The 16,985-nt window shown below is 38.3% G+C and overlaps 1 protein-coding gene across 2 annotated transcripts; it reads right to left on the bottom strand.

Moving 5' to 3' along the window:
- Positions 1 to 3,097: 3,097 nt before the first annotated feature.
- Positions 3,098 to 16,558, bottom strand: LOC131987972 (protein YIPF7-like). Of its 2 annotated transcripts, none has more exons than XM_059352925.1 (6): positions 16,093 to 16,558; positions 10,104 to 10,217; positions 8,054 to 8,196; positions 6,010 to 6,155; positions 5,688 to 5,869; positions 3,098 to 3,420 (listed from the first exon to the last, which is right to left on the bottom strand). In XM_059352925.1, the coding sequence occupies exons 1-6, from the start codon at positions 16,395 to 16,397 to the stop codon at positions 3,258 to 3,260; spliced, it is 1,053 nt and encodes a 350-aa protein (XP_059208908.1). In that variant the 5' UTR covers positions 16,398 to 16,558; the 3' UTR covers positions 3,098 to 3,257. The 2 variants fall into 2 exon arrangements, with proteins under 2 accessions (XP_059208908.1, XP_059208909.1); XM_059352926.1 differs by lacking the exon at positions 16,093 to 16,558 and adding an exon at positions 13,565 to 13,928.
- Positions 16,559 to 16,985: the final 427 nt, after the last annotated feature.

A 16,985-nucleotide genomic window follows, 5' to 3' on the forward strand; every position in this document is an offset into this window, starting at 1 on the left:
CTATTTCTTCCAGTTTCAGTTTCTTCAGTCTCAAAATCAAATGAAAATGGACCACAATTAATTCAGATCACATTCAAAATCATGAACATAGAATTCAAAATAAAAGCATGACACTTTCAATCAGTTCAAACTCAAATGTGGTTCAATTATGTTCAGTTCAAGGAAAAGTCTCAGTCCGAGTTCAGTTCAAAAAAGAAAATATAAGTTCCCAGTTCAGTTAAATCCCGACACTCCTACCACTCCGGCAGCAAGCAAGATTTCCTCACTGAACGGTGAGAGATGAGATGAAAGTCCGGGTCTAGCTCGCCATCTTGTCCGTGGAAACGTGGATGTGCACGCCTGCACGCTGCAGATCACTCGTTTTTCCAACCGTCCAAAAAAACCTGACCTGTGTAACAGGTCATAAACAAAATAAACTCTTCAAGTTACACAATAATTGTTTTTCATTTCTCTGGAGTTATAACACTACTGCTGCGCTACTTTCTGAAAATTAACAACACAGCTACGTTGTTAGCATTAGCTCTCTGCTAACAGTAAAAAACAATGTAACAAAGTAAACACAACTCACCAAAACCGGTGTAGTTTAGTTCCTAACGTATCCCCGTCAATTCACGATCAGGTAGGTATCATTCACAGGTTTTAAATCAACTTTTATAAACCTTTTTCAATTGTTTTTTCTATTAATATATCGCCGTTCGCTCGCTCCGATCTCTCCTCTGCTCTCTCCTACAGGTCTCTGCTCCTGCAGCGTCACTGAGGTGCTGCGACTAGGCCCTTAAAGGGGCAGCGACATGAATTTACATAGGCACACTTTTAATCTTTTATCATCAAATTAACGTTGTATTGGTTGTATTACATTTTTAATTAACTCAGATGAATTAGCATTAAATGAATCCTTTTTAAATTAACTCAGATGAATTAGCATTAAATGAATCCTTTTTAAACATATTTATTCAGCTTTTTAATGTTATTTATTCTTATTTATTTATCATATTTTAGTGTGGGTTACAGTGGGGTAGGGTTGGGAGTTAGGGTTAGGGGTAGGGTTAGGGTTAGGGTTGGGATTAGGGTTAGGGTTAGGGTAGGGTTTCCTCAGGTGAGGGTGTCTAGTGATAAATGACCGAAACACCCTGTGATCCTGAGGTCGCCGACTGAAGATGTGTCTCACAATCTGGACTTAGTCCACATAGAAGCTTCATTGAAAAACAGATGAGCTCTCATCCCGATATAGGAATAATACTGTAAGAAACAAAAAACAGAATAAAAGTCCACATGTGACTTCATACAAGAAAAGATTCCACACTCAATACAACTGAAGTGATGAACAAACCAGATTATACCTCCACCAAGTCAAAAAGTCAGAAAAGAAGAAAAAACATAACAAAAGAAGAAAAGTACTCAAAACAGAATACATGTCCACATTTGACCTGATAGAAAAAAAGATTCCACTGAAAAGTGATGAACAAACCAGACTATACCTCCACCAAGTCAAAAAGACAGAAAAGAAGAAAAATTAAGACCAACTTTTTCCAAAAAAGCCTCAGCAAGTACAATGATAAATAGACAAAAATAGACTAATTCTAATTCTAATTCTAATTCTAGTTTAAAGGGGGTAGTAGGGTTTGTGCCAGAGTTGGTTTCAAGTCTCTACGACTTACTGTTCCGGAGATATGGCCATTTTAAAGTTTCAAACAAAGATTTCGGAAACTTCCCAAGGTCCCAGGGGGTCAAACGACACACCATTCAAAAGGTTCCTATCCGGAGTTATTGGCCAAAAAAATCTTGAGGGGGCCCTCAAGGGTAGTATTCATCCCTATACCCTAACCCTAACTCTACCTATTTATTACCAAAAATCCATAAAAAATCCGGCTGATTGGAGCAACCCCTCTAAAATTCCCCCTGGACGTCCTATTGTGTCTGACTGTAGCAGTGAGTCCTAGATCGGCAGAATTTATTGATTATTATATCAAACCTCCAGCCAAAACACACAAAAGTTACTTTAAAGACACATATGACTTTATTGGGAAAATTAGTTTTAGTCCCAGACTAAAACCTGAAAGTCTTCTGTTAATCTAGGAGTTTTACTGTAGTGAAGGCGCGCTCCCCTCATCTTCATCGTTAAGTTTTAGGTAGTAATCTGCACTGTTTCATTTCAGTCTTTTCCTAGCGGTGGGTTTGCGATCATATCAAATGTGTTTGATGTCATCGCAAGTCGCAGTGACATAACACAATCACCAACCAATAGATGAGCGGGGGAAAGGTCCCCGGTTCAGAGTGGTTCCAGACTGGTTCCTGACCGGTTCCTGACTGGTTCCAGACTGGTTCCAGACCGGCCAGTAAAACCACTTCCACAGGAAAAAGTAATATCAGAATAATGCTAGTAAGCTTAGTCCTAAATAAAAATATAGTGATGACATATATTTACAGCCACAAGCGGGATTTCTGGGGGAACTGTTTCTTAGTAAAGAGAACAGTAAGGAGAGCCAGTTAAAATGTATAAATAAATGTATACATAAATAAGTAATAAAAAATCCATGATTAATGTATGATTAACTAAATGAAAGTTGATAGAGCTGATAAATATAATTATTCAATAAAACAAATAATAATGAAAAATGTATTTTCTCCAGGACTCCAGGCTGAAAGAAGTTACAACCAAACAGGTAAACAGAGAAAGAAATGAGAAATACAAGTCAGAGAATCAGCAGTCAAGATTTAGTTTCAACTTTTCTTCATTAAACTTTATTGTTTTACTGATGACTCTCTTGACTCTGTTCAGAACCTGTCAGGTTGGTGGGAGGAGACAGTCGATGTGCAGGAACATTGTAGTTTGGAACCTTAACTAACATGTCCTTTGTAGTTGGACCTTAGGGTGTTACTGAGAGGGATTATTTATTATTATAAGTTTGTTAACTGGAATAACATTGCACATACTAATACTTTCCCAAGCCCACAGTTGTCTGCTATAAACTGGATCTGGCTGGAATCTAAACTGATCTAAATGGAAAGGATTAAAGCAAGCTGTTGAGGGGAGCTTAAAAGAACAACCACAGAACTCCACAAACTGACACCAGGAAATGTCAAATTCTTTCATTACATAAATATTTATTCAATAGAATATTTAAGGACAGAATAAACACAAGAAAAACTGAATGTCTAATATCCAATTATCCAACAAATTACCTGCTTTGCCCAAGCAGACAAATAGAGAGAACCTCTCTGACTTTGTTGATAGAAAAAAAATCTATCTATTAGAATTAGAAGACAGTGAGCAATGCAAAGAGCCCATAAAGCAGGGCGCATGGGTAAGCCACCAACAGCTGCTGGCCCTCCATAGACAAGGTGGAGATGAAGATCTTGGAGGCAGAGAGACTACACCAACAAATTCCTAACAAGGCCAGAACTGTACCCAGGACGCCTCTGTGAAAACAACAAGACAGTTTTAGAGCATTTTAAATATGGATGTCAACTCGTGTGTCATCTGACCGTCTTATTTGTGGGCCCAGGCATAAACAGACTGTTTACATGTTCATTCACTTATTGATCAGGATGCTGGTGCTGGTAATAAAGCTGATTGTGTTTATGTTAGGAGCTGGATGCAGTGCAGTGAAGTGGGAGCAGCTATTTTAGGCGGCTGTGGTTACAAAAGTAAAAGTCCCAACCATTTTCCTTTACAGTTGGAGCACTTCTACTTTAGAAAGGGTCTGGTTATTTGAGAATAAAATAAAGGGCATGCCTAAAGACAAAGGAATTTCAAAATCGAAGTTAACCCCATGAACCCCACCAGAAATACACCCTTAATTGTTGAAAGAAACTATAAAAACAGCCACTATCTTCTGAATTTGAGCTCTTGAACAGCTCATAGGCTACCATTTTTTTGGGAGGGGAAAGTAACCAAAACAAAGCTTTTTGTGATATTTCTGACAAAATTATTGTATTCTTACATGTCTTATTTCAAATGTCGCCAAAAATAAACTGTTTGACTGTTTAATAACTAGATACTGTAAAAACATTCAATTCTGTCCTCAGCGAGACTGTGAAGGTATGACATGATATTGATATGATATTCTACTGAAATGAACAGTCACATGACAAGTATTCACTGAAAGTCAGACATGACTGCAGGCTGTTTACAAAGAGCAGAGAGAAGAGGACAGTAGAGGATGCAAGTAGAGGTTGTAAAAATGCAAATAGTTCAAAATGTATAATACATGCATTTTTTTCCAATATCCATTACACTTGTGGGGACTTTGAAAAGTGTTGTACATATAAATTCTATTTTATTAAAAATTTTAAGAAATATATTTATCAGAGAAACTCATTTTGTGTTTTTTCTTTGTTTCATGATTTATGTCATTATAACTTCTAAAGGGTGCTGTGACCAATGACATTTCACAAGAACAGGAGAGCAGTATTGTCCTATATCCAGCTTGCTTTGCCTATATTAACATAAGTTTGAGGTACAGCACCTTAGTGGCCCTCATTTATCAAACAAGCGTAGAAACGAGCGCAGATAGCGTATATTTCGTCTTACGACAGCTTTCACGTAGGATTTATCAAACGATCGTATCTCACCAATCACAGCGTAAAAATGACCGGCTGTTGATAAACGTGGCGGCTCATTTAAATGTCACGCCCTGATATATACCATATTCAGATGACTCGCCTCCAGAGTTTACGACACAGAAGGGCGCAATATGGCCAAAAAGAGGATTTCCCCCCCCAAAGTCAGCTACATTAGCAAAGTGCACCGTTACAAATAACAACAGGAGCGATATAGACATATTACAGAAATATTCAGCGACGAAGGTTTCTGAAATAAAAGTACTTATAGTTATAAACTCAAACAAGTTCAGTGAATATTTTACATTTGGAGCTCAGCTCTGTTTTCACAGCTTTTTGGTTGCAGGAGGTAAACAATGTTTTAAAGTAAGTTTTAATCCAAAAAAGAGGAATTTCTCAGAGTCAGAAAGTGAAACGCTGACGTCCAACAGCTGCAGTGGTGCTGTCAGCAGAGTAGCAGTGGAGCATTCAACTCCTGGTGAGGTTGGAATATTTCAGTTATACATTGTGATATATAAAGCCTAATAATCTATATAATATCCAAATATTGTTATTATTATGATGGAGAGATATTATTCACCTCTTTACATTTAGTAATAATTGTGTCCCAGTCAGAGGAGCGTGTGGCTGATTGGAAATAACGGTAAATAACAGAAGACAACAACATTTAACAGCCTCGGCTAGTATTCTGTTTAAAGAATTTCACTGTCACAGGGTGCATTTATTTTTAATGATGTTTTAATGATAAATGATGTAGCCTAAACATGCTTTGGTTTGTCACCATTAAAAAACAAAACACCACAGAGTTTTATCAGCTCCAGGCATCGATACTATAGTCTAAGATCAATTCTCCGACTCGGACGTGTGGACTTCACGCTGACTCAAACCTAAGTACACGAGCTGAGAGCAGACTGAGATCTGATCGTACCCTCCACTCACGTCCAAACTGATAAATGCCGAGGCTTGCGTTGAAATGATCGTACGCCCACTTTAGGGTCACTTTCTGTCATATATGAGGGCCACAGTGCATGCTTTGCTCAAGAAAACAGGAACCTTGATTTGAGTTTTAACATCTAGCCAGTACCAAACAGTACAATAGCACCACAACCACTGAATGGACTTACTGCAAAGAGTAGAAGACAGCGAATGCAGAGAGGGCCACCATGGGCAGGAGGCAGTAGCCCAGGACACTAGCCACACAGCCATAAGACACTGTCAGGGAACTCATCAGGCTCAGCAGAGTGTACATCCCAACACAGGCTGTAGCACTGATCCCATACACATAACCAAAGTGGACTTTTCCTGCCTGAAAACATAAGAAGAAAGAATTAGAAAAGCACTTTAGTCTCTCTACTGTACATACCATACAGCAGTGAATGCTGAATAGGGTTCCTAGTATTGGACATGTAGTTGGTTGCGATAGGCAGTACCATGCTCATAGCTCACCATCATTAGAGTGACCCCGAGTGCTACGCAGAAGAGGATAGGACCTGTCAGATCAGTCTCATTCATAATGCTGCCATCTGCAGGCTTAAACGGGTTCAGCACTGTCAGTGTCTTCTGCCAGATGTGATCAAAATTGATGCCAAGTTCTAGACAGCAACAAAAATAAAAACTGAAAACTTAATATTTGTACTTTGTTGGTTTGCGATGCAGACACGTCTCCCCTGGCCATCCCATATCTCTTACACTGCAAAAAAGGTGTGTCTAAAAACAAGATAAAAACACTAAATCTGAGGGAAATGATCTTGCAGCATGGACAGATAATTTCACTTGACAAGATTTCTTAAATTAAGATTGTTGAATCTAGAAATAAGCATGTTGAACGCATAAAATTAACTCTTAAAACAAGATAAATTATCTAACACCTCTAAATCTAAAGTTTTTTTTATCTTGTTTTTTTTTTCTTTTTTTATCCCACGATTTTGTAACCCATTTTATTTATCACCCAGTTTTTCCTATCGTGATCTTGGGCGCTACCTCGTCCCTGTCGGTCTGGGGAGAGCCCTGAACTGGCAACATGCTTTCTCCGATACATGCGGAGTTAGCAGACCGCTTGACAGGGGGAGATTCCCCGGTAGGCCGTAGCGCGTGGGAGGATCACCTTATTCCGGTTCCATCAGGCGCCCCGACCGACCAGAGGTCCCTGTAATGGGATCCTCGGGGGACACGGGGAGAACATGCAAACTCCACACAGAAAGGCCCTTTTGCCGACACTGACCAGTGCTACGGACACCGGAGACATGGAGGTGGGGACACGCCTCCAACAGACACAACGTCCTGGCAGGAATAGAACCCAGGACCTTCTAGCTGTGAGGCGAGAACGCTACCAACTGCGCCACAACTTAACAGTTTGGGACTGAATAGAGTATATGTTATATTGCATAAACACACATACACACACACACATGTACACACACATAACTTGCACCAATATCAGACAGGATTAACATAAAATAAAAATAAAACTGTCCTCCTACATTGTTCACATTCGTCTCTCAGGTAAAGCCTACTATTCCAGCTTTCATGATAATCATGCATGGTTCCCAAAGCTGAACAAAGTCTTCCTGTTTGCCCTTAGCAATGTAAGTTAGTCTTTCCAGTCCAATGCAGTCCAAAAGCTCCCTCATCCACATTCTCAATGATGGAGCGTCCATACTCTTCCAACATAATGCAATAGCTCTCCTGGCTTGAAGTAGTCCAAAATCCAGAAGTTTAGTCTGTTTCCGTGTTTGTATGAAGTCCTCCGGAAATATTCCAAGCATTTTTTTATCTTGTTAAGAAACAAATAATTTGCAGTGTACTCTGCTCCGGCCAGTTCATCACTGCTTGCAGCTTTAATTTATCTTGTTTTAAGAGTTAATTTCTTATTTTAAGCTTACAACATGCTTGTTTCTAGATTTAATAATCTTAACCCATTTAAGCCGGGAAAGCGGATATGTCGTTTTGTAGTTTTTTCCACCTATTTTCGGTCTCTTGGCCAATGAAATGCATCAGAATACATGTGGGAGTGTCCCAATGCAACATGGGACTTTTCCAGAACTTTGAAATCATCACCAAAAAAGACACAAAATGACCAAAAAGGACACAGAATTACCAAAAAAGACACAAAATTATTTAAAAAAGACACAGAATTACCCAAAAAAAGACAAAAATTATTAAAAAAGACACAAAATTACCAAAAAAGACACAGAATTACCAAAAAAAGACATACAATTACTAGCAAGATCATTTCCCTCAGATTTAGTGTTTTTAGACACGCCTTTTTTGCAGTGTAGTGATTGTTAGTATGGAGTGTGGTCCCAGTGCCATGTGCTTTTATTTGGAGTGTAAATACAGGTATGTTTTCAGGGATTAGCTGTTTCCTGAGGTCAACACATCTGACCTCCACATGAACAGACAACTGCGAGATAGATTTAAACTAATAGAACATTGGTTATAATCCTTCACAAAAAATACACATTTGCGTCAATGCAGATTATTTTGTTACCCTCAAGAAGCGGAGGTTCCTCTTCAAGAGAGTCTGTTACTGTGCTTCCAGTCTCAGAAGGCATTGCAGGTTGGTAAAAGTTTCCAGTGTGCTGCTGCTCCACGGAAGGATCCAGATCCCCTGACACAAAAGTCTGTGCTGCACTAAAAAAGAACAGTTGCAAGAAAACCTTTTTATATAAACCCTGTCTGAAAGAGTAATAATGTCATAATGATGCTGTATGTGCTTTCAAGATGGAGAGATCTATTAGAAATGCTCCTCCTCCTACCTATTAACTGTTCTATAAATTAAAAAAAAATTGTCCTCCAAAAGTGTGGGGTTTTTTTTATGGTGAAAAACTGCTAAACCATGACAGTAAAAGACTGTAAAATGATAAATGATTTAATTCAGTTTCAGTAACAATGAAACACCGTAAATGAATATATCACCCAAAACAGTTAAAAAAACAAAACACATTACTGCACTGTAAAATACACTGGCAATATACTGGAATATATATATATATATATATATATATATATATATATGTATATATATATAAGCCATCACTCTAATTTTTGCATTTATTTTTTGTAGAAATACTTTTTCTCACTGTTAAATGTATTAAACACCATATCTCTATTTAAGTTGTATTTAAAATCTTTAATTTATGCAGCATTTATAAAAGTATTTTCTGGTCAATTATATGGCAGAACAGCATTTCTTTTGATGGAAATTTTTTTAACGGTAAAATATGGAATAAAATGGCAATCTTAAATGTGGAATCAACAGTGCCAATATCATTTTACCGTAATATTAGAAAAAATTGCACCGTATTTATTACGGTAAAGTTCTGCCAACCACAGCTGCCGTTTTTTTACCGTGTATATATCCCAGAATGCCTTGTAACAGCCCCAATTAAGAAAGGCCTTGTGTTCCTTGTATTTTATTTGTATAGCCCAATATAACATATTTAGCCCAATATAACATATTTACCTCAACTCAAAGAAATAAGTAAGGCCAGTGTGAGATCAAATCTTACTCAATTTAATGATATTATTATTCTTTTATTAATAAATTGTATATTTTGAGTGAGCTGATTCAGTACAACACCTCTGTTAAAGCAGCCACAAAGAACATCCATTTCGTGTTTAATTTGTGGACAAAAGCCTGTGTTTCCATAAGCACCAGACTGCTGTGATGGCTCCCAGGATATTATAATTATTATTTAGAACTAGCCAATATTCTCTCTGATGCTCTTGTTTACCTATATAGGTCATATAGAGGCTTCAATATTAATATGTTAGTGTGTTGATAAATGAATGTTTAATAATCAGTCAAAAGTTCCTTGTACAAGTAGTTCTAGCTGATTTAAATTTAAAAAGAAAAATAATGCAATTTCCAATGCAATTATTATTTTTTATTGGCCAGCCAAATAACTTATATGTAGATAAGTGATATGACACTTATTTCTACATGTATTGGGAATGTGATTTTTGTGCTCAAAAATGATTTATTTGACCTTTGACCCCAAAAATGTAGTTACTGCACTCTTGCTATTAGAACATTTTACAGCAAAACCAGAGTGCAGTAACTACAATGTTGTTTTAAAAGTGTTTAACAACTCTATTCAAAGATCTGTGTATTTTAGACTTAATATTATAAAGTAATGTTATATTTTAGTCTTAATATAATTTCATCTCACTTTTTTACTTAATTACTATCTAGATAATAATGTCCCTATCAAATAAACTCATAATTTCTACTATTCTTGTCTTCACTATTCAACACAATGAAGAAATACAAGGCTACACTGTATCACAGTGGATTTTGTAGTTACTGCAATTTTTTTTACATTATTATATCTCTGAAATAAAGTAAAATTGAAATCTAAAACGTTGTCACAAGCTAAAACAGACATAAAGGAGTTCATTTTTAGTTATAGCTCAATTTCGACCAAAGATGTAGTAACTGCAGTTAGACTTTGTAGGGAGGAATAGTTGAGATCAAAATGAAGGCAGAGTTCAGTGGTATAAAAACCCAGGCTATCCTTAAAAGTCTGAATACTTACGTGTCATAATAAACAGGGCTTGTGGGATCGTAGTAGGCCCCAGTGTGACCCTGGTCATCGATGTAATATCCTGTCTGGTAGAAGTCCTGGTCAAGTTGCTGAAAGTCCCCCATACTAATGAAAAAAACAAAAACAAGACAAATAACACACAATATTGTTCAGACGAAACAAAGTACCACTTCATCACTGAATGGAAAATAGAAAAGAGATCTATTCTGCCCTACAAAGTCTAACTGCAGTAACTAAAACGGTAAAACTGAGAAAAACTGCTTTACAGTTTTTTAACATGTTTTAACTGGCCAGCCAAATGTGTTATAGGCAAGTGATATGACACTTATTTCTACATGTATTGATGTCATTTTTATGCTAAAAAATCATGATGATTTATTTGTCCTTGGACCCCGAAAATGTAGTTACTGCACTAGTTTTGCTGTAAAAGGTTCTAATAGTAATGATAAACAGAGAGCAGTAACTACAATGTTGTTGTCTTCTTTCAGCTTTTATATTTTGTTTTAAGTGAATAAACATTTAAAACATTTGAAAGTGTTTAACAACTCTATTCAAAGATTTGCATGTTTTAGACTTAATATTATAAAGTAATGTTATGTTTTAGTTTACTTAATATAATTTTATCTCACTTTTTACTTAATCACTATCTAGAAAATAATTTCCCTTTTAAAAAACTTTTATATTTAAAACATTTATATTATTCTTGTCTTCACTATTCAACATAATGAAGAAATGGAAGATACGCTGTATCACAGTCACAGGTTTTATGTTTAAATTTGTGTGTGTGTGTGTATATATATATATATATATGTATATATGTATATATAGATAGATAGATAGATAGATAGATATCTATATCCAAAGCAGACTGTAGAAAGTGCAATTACTGCAGTCTACTTTGGTTTTGAGTTTGATTTTGTAGTTACTGCAATTTTCAGGGGTAGATAGCAGGTCAGCAGTAGAAGTCACATAGAAGTGGAGGGCACCATCTAAAGCTGGGGACTTGAAGAGTGATTTGAGATGCAGCTCAGCACTGTGCTGGATTGAGAAAACATTTTTGTTAACTGAAAAAAAATAAAGTTTTTGTAAAGAGTTAAAAAAAAAACGATAACTAAGTGAAACTGTATTTTGTGGTTACAAAATAAACTAAAACAAACTCAAATTGTAGTGACAGTGGCCCTCATTTATCAAGCGAGCGTAGAAACCAGCGCAGATCTGAGTGTATATTTTGTCTTACGACAGGGTTCACGTGGGATTTATCAAACGATCATATCTCTCCAATAACAGTGTGAGAATGATCGGCTGGTGATAAATGTGGCGGCTTGAAACAAGCGTCATTTAAATGTCACGCCCTAATATATATAATATATAATATATACCCGATTCAGAAGGCTCTCCTTCAGAGTTTACGACACCGAAGGACGCAATACGGCCAAAAAAATGATTTCCCCCCCCCTAAAGTCAACTTTATTAGCAAAGTGCACCGTTACGATTAACAATAGGGGTAATATAGACATATTACAGAAATATTCAGCGACAGAGGTTTATGAAATAAAAGTACTTCTAGTTATAAACTCAAACTAGTTCAGTGAATATTTTACATTTGGAGCACGGACTTAAAAGTTTTCACAGCTTTTTGGTTTAAGGAAGTAAACAATGTTTTAAAGTACGTTTTAATTCCAAAAGAAGAGGAATTTCTCAGAGTCAGAAAGTGAAACGCTGACGTCCAACAGCTGCAACAACAAACTACTTTTGTTTGGCAGTATAAAAAAGTGAAAAAGAAGGAAATCAGTGCTGCTGTCAGCAGAGTAGTGGACTATTAAACTCCTGGCGAGGTTTGAGTAATTACATCGTGATATATATAGCCTAACAATCTATATAATATCCGAATATTGCTATTATTATGATGGAGATATATTATTCACCTCTTTACATCTACTAATAATAATGTCCTAGTCAGAGGAGCGTGTGGCAGCGCTGATTGGAAATGTTTCTATTCGGGCAGCACCGGTGGTGAAGGAGACGCTGACGCTCCGGTGTCCAGCAGGATAATAATAATAATAATAATAATAACAGTAAACAGCAGAAGACAACAACATTTAATGTCCTCGGCTAGTATTCTGTTTAAAGAATTTCACGATCGCAGGGTGTATTCATTTTTAATGATAAATGACGTAGTCTAAACATGTTTTGCTTTGTCACCATTAAAAATCAAAACACCACAGAGTTTTATCAGCTCCAGGCATCGATACTATAGTCTCAGATCAATTCTCAGACTCAGACGTGTGGACTTCACCCTGACTCAAATTTGCGTACAGGAGCTGAGAGCAGACTGAGATCTGATCGTACCCTCCGCTCACGTCCATATTGATAAATGCCGAGGCTTGCGTAGAAATTATCTTACGCCCACTTTACACTGACTTTCTGACGTATGCTCGTTTGATAAATGAGGGCCACTGTCTTTAGTTTTCGTCTTTGTCAGTTTTACTCATAGCTAAATCTTTCTGGTTGATATGAAATCTATTTCATCTATCTGGTTTTATGACTTAATAAACTTATTGGGGCTGAGATGGATCAAACAAAGGAAATAAAGGAACATTTATTGTGACTTTTCTTAATCTGGCACCCAACAAATACCCCATTACAAAAAACCTAAAACTAAAACCAAAACTAATGAAAACTAAACTTAAACTAAATAATTTAAACACTAAACTAAAACCATGGGCGGCACCAGAGAAATTTGATTGCAGGTGCTATGAGTGTGCGCCAGCATTGACTGGGGGTGCTCCTAGAAATACATTTTTATCATCACTTTGCACAGTACGGTCACTCTGGCACTGTGCCTTTTTAATTGTACTGTTGAATGTTCGTTGCTGTCTGTTGTTAAGTGTATATACTTAGTTTAGAGTATATCAGTGTGTTTTTTCAGTTTCCTTTTTAGTCAGATTAATGTTGTCTTGTCATGTTTTTTTGCACAGTCACTGGAGTATATGCCATCATTTCACTGCAATGATCTTGTATTATTGTATGTAACAAATACACTCTCTTGAACTATTGAACTCATAAAAAAATGTATTACATTCCATCACTGTCAGATCATGAGAATCAAACTCAGTTTAATGAAATTCTCCTAAGGTATTTGACATTTACATGAAAAAAGTTAATCATATTTTTTTATAATGTAACATTGCATCATCTAGCACTAGCACAGAACATGCCACATGAGGCATAAACCTAATGAGGCCACCATCTCAAAACACAACTGCAGGACACTGGAACACATATGGGCCCATCAAATAAAGGTTAAAAGCATTGTGCCACCATGAGCGATGAAAACATCAAGATGCAAACCAAATGCATAACATACCTACAATTATTCACATCACCTATGAGCATATAAGCAACAGCAACGCATCACCATGAGAATAATAAAAAAACACACTTTCACTCACAGGAGGACTATGCGACGGTTGTTATGGCTGAGGGCGAACGCATCGATGATGTTGTCGACATTCAGGGCTCGTGACCTTTTAATGTTGATGGCCAAAAGTCCAAGGTTACTGCTCCGAGCATCTCCGCTACTGCTCCTCAGATAGGTTTTTAAACGGCGGACACAGGAGAAAGATCGCTCACAGGAAGCAGATGTAACGGGAAGCGTCAGGGATATACAGAGGAGTTTGTACAAGTCCATAAACGCGTCCTTGTATGGTGCAATGAGTGTTAAAAGTTCCAAAGTGGTGGTAACAGAGTGTCCCTGTTGTGATTTCCTTTCGAGAAGATGTCTGACTTGATGCTACTCTGCATTTAAGTTATCCTCAGTGATGCCATAGTTCTGTGCCATAGCCAATAAGCACTGCTGATCTAAAAAAGATCTGTGCTTTGGGTTTAGAGCGGAGACCCCTGACAGCACATCGCCCGCATCTGTAGAGAACCGTTTCCTCAGTTCATTGACCAGCCTTTTCGCACAGATGTTTTGCCTTGTCTTTTATGTCGCCCCACGCCTCTTCCGACCTTTTTTCCAGTAGCGCTGTAATGACTGACTGAACCAGATCACTCGCAGACGAGATATCAAGGTTGGGTGACTGGTCCGAGGCAAACTTGGTCACCCGGAACACATCTTCAAATAAAGTGAGGTTAAAAACAAACTGTTCGTCTATTAGCCCATGCAAAGCCCTGGCCTCAGCCTTTCTTTTCGCATTTGTCTGGCCTATGACATCCTGCAGTGTAGTCTGGATTGCTGGGAGCGTCTTTTTAATAGCACACAACGCAGAGTACTGCCAAGCCCATCGTGTATCGGATAGTTTTTTCAACTCAACATGCTGTCCTGATGGATCTAGTTCTTTCTGCTTTTTTAAGAACATGTCATGGACCACTGAGCCAGAAATTTTTTTTTACAACATTTGCACTATGTCAAAAAACTCGGTTGCAGGTTGCACATTTTTCACGCAATCAACCAGGACCAAATTTAACCGGTGTGCGTGGCAGTGAACATAGAGAGCTTGCGGCACCTCTTTTCTGAACTTTTCTTGCACCCCATTATTACACCCTGCCATCACAGCTGCTCCATCATAGCACTGACCAATGCAGCTATTTGCATCAATGTTGCATTGGCTAAGTGTCATTTTAATACTTGTCAGGAGAGAGTCTGCATCCAACCCGTCTGCTGGGGTAAAATGAAGAAACTCCTCAAGCACAGTTTCGTTGTGCAGATAGCGAATAACTACAGATATTTGCTCTTTCTTGCTAATATCCTTGCTCTCATCTACCATTATGGCAAAATGTCCAGCTTCTTTTATTTCATCACTAATTTGTTTCCTCACCATGTCAGCCATGATATTAAATATTTCGTTTTGTATTTCATGGTGGGTATATTTTGCATTTGACGGGTTTTGTGATATCTTTTTTGCAACATTTTTGTCAAACACAGAGATAACATTGAGGAGCTCAAGAAAATTACCTTTGTTATCAGCCTGATCGTCTTCTCTGTGGCCTCGCTGAGCAATTCCCTGGCATGCTGTGTATCGCAAGCTCTCCACCACTGCCTTCATATACTCCCGGTTTTCTTGTACCAGTTTTAAATGCCCCTCACCCAACATTTTGGTTATTTTGGAACCATCCTGCTTCCTCTGTTTGAACTCACACCATGCCTGCATTGAATATTTATGTGCTGCACTGACATTATGGGCTTTGAAAGACTCGTGTGCTTTACGCCAATTCTGGAAACCAGACGCAGTAAAAGCAGGCTCGGATCGAAATCCACTAGCCGCGGGGACGAAGTGCCGGTGTCGTGCCAAAAAGTGATTGCCTGCCAGAATCTGATTTCTGGCCGCGGGAGCGCACACGGCAGCCCGTTGAGCGGTAGCGTAAACACGTCTGCTTTTCTCTGGATTAAACGGTCTTAATATGCAGATACACACAACTGTATTATAATGTAATTATAGCAAAGGCATGTGGCTTCGAAAGTTTAACGTTTGTTGTTGCGTAATTATTACAACTGTGGCCAAAAGAAGTGTAGTTTGTAGCGAAATCAGACATGGCAACTACGTGATAGACACGTCTATTTCAGTTTTCACCTCGCAAAAACTGATTGAAGGCATAGTATAGTTACTGAGAGGTTATTTCTGCCTAAATATGACTTGATCTCATTCATGAGCTTCATAATGTAAACACTAGAGCTCACAGGACAGCTTGGAATCCCTTTAAAGGACCATTACAACACAAAATAGGCATTTTCACCTGCCAAAAATTGATTGAAGGCCAGATACAGTTACTCAAAGGTTATTTCAGCCTAAATATGACTTGATCTCATTCATGAACTTCATAATGTAAAGATCTGACCGCTCAACGGGCTGCCGTGCGCGCTCCCGCGGCCAGAAATCAGATTCTGGCAGGCAATCACTTTTTGGCACGACACCGGCAAGAAAAGCAGAAGGCTGAGTCCTTGGTAACTGAATACTCCATCCATCCATATTGTTCATACCAAGCATGGTTAAAACTCCTTCGCTGAGTACCGAATGTCTGTTTCGGGAACTTGCGCACAGGCTGTCGCGGTTCTTCATCCGGACTTTGGCTGAGATCATGCGGTCCCTCTGCCGCGGCGGCCCCGGCTGTTAGCTTCCCGGGTGCGGGGAGGGGACCAACGGTTGAAGCGGTCGCGGTAGACTCCGACTCCCCATCCGACTCTGAGATACTGTTGTCCAAAACGATATCTTTCTCCAAGCTAGGAGGACGACGAGAAGTAAGGGGGCCATCCGATGGTGATAACGCGGTGAGGAAACGCTTCATTTTTCAGCCGACCATAGACAAACATCATTCAAACAATAATAACGTAGCCGACGCAAATACGTGACACCTGACATTTCACCTTTGACCTCGCGTTAATATCAAGAAATACATTTCGTGACATAATTAATTTAATTTTCGGACAGAAATTAGATACAAAGCGCTAGAGATAAAATGTCTTTAAAAAAAAAAAAAAAAAAATTAATGATTTATATTGGATTTCATGGGGGTGCTGTGGGGGTGCTATGCCACCCCCACAGCACCCAGGCAGCAGTTTCGCCAGTAAGTTACTGTAAAATTTACAGAACATCTACTGTATTATAGAAATACAGGTCCGAGAGTCACGTGGGTACGCCGAGCAAGATGGCGGCGCAGTAGACGAGCTCCGCTCACCCACCGACATTTATGTTATTTTACTACATGATAACCCACAACTTTTCGTAAAATAGTTTTCCTTGGCGTTCACGATTTAGACCTTAGCAGTCGACAGTGTTTATTGGTTCCCTAATGTCGACCACGTCGAAGTATTTTAAGGACACGTCCCGCATGCCTACCAGGAAAAAACCCGCCGCCATCTGAAGGCAGGGCAAG

The sequence above is a fragment of the Centropristis striata genome, chromosome 16, assembly GCF_030273125.1.
Source record: "Centropristis striata isolate RG_2023a ecotype Rhode Island chromosome 16, C.striata_1.0, whole genome shotgun sequence".
Taxonomy (NCBI): Eukaryota; Metazoa; Chordata; class Actinopteri; order Perciformes; family Serranidae; genus Centropristis; species Centropristis striata.

What these genes read in the sequence shown, in the direction of transcription:
- LOC131987972 (XM_059352925.1), bottom strand. Translation starts at nt 16,397, where the DNA reads ATGAAGCGTTTCCTCACCGCGTTATCACCATCGGATGGCCCCCTTACT. An exon ending in AGCCCTGTTTATTATGACAC is followed by an intron (nt 8,197 to 10,103) that starts GTAAGTATTCAG and finishes GTTCTTTTTTAG; the next exon opens with TGCAGCACAGACTTTTGTGT. An exon ending in GGAACCTCCGCTTCTTGAGG is followed by an intron (nt 6,156 to 8,053) that starts GTAACAAAATAA and finishes GTTGCTGTCTAG; the next exon opens with AACTTGGCATCAATTTTGAT.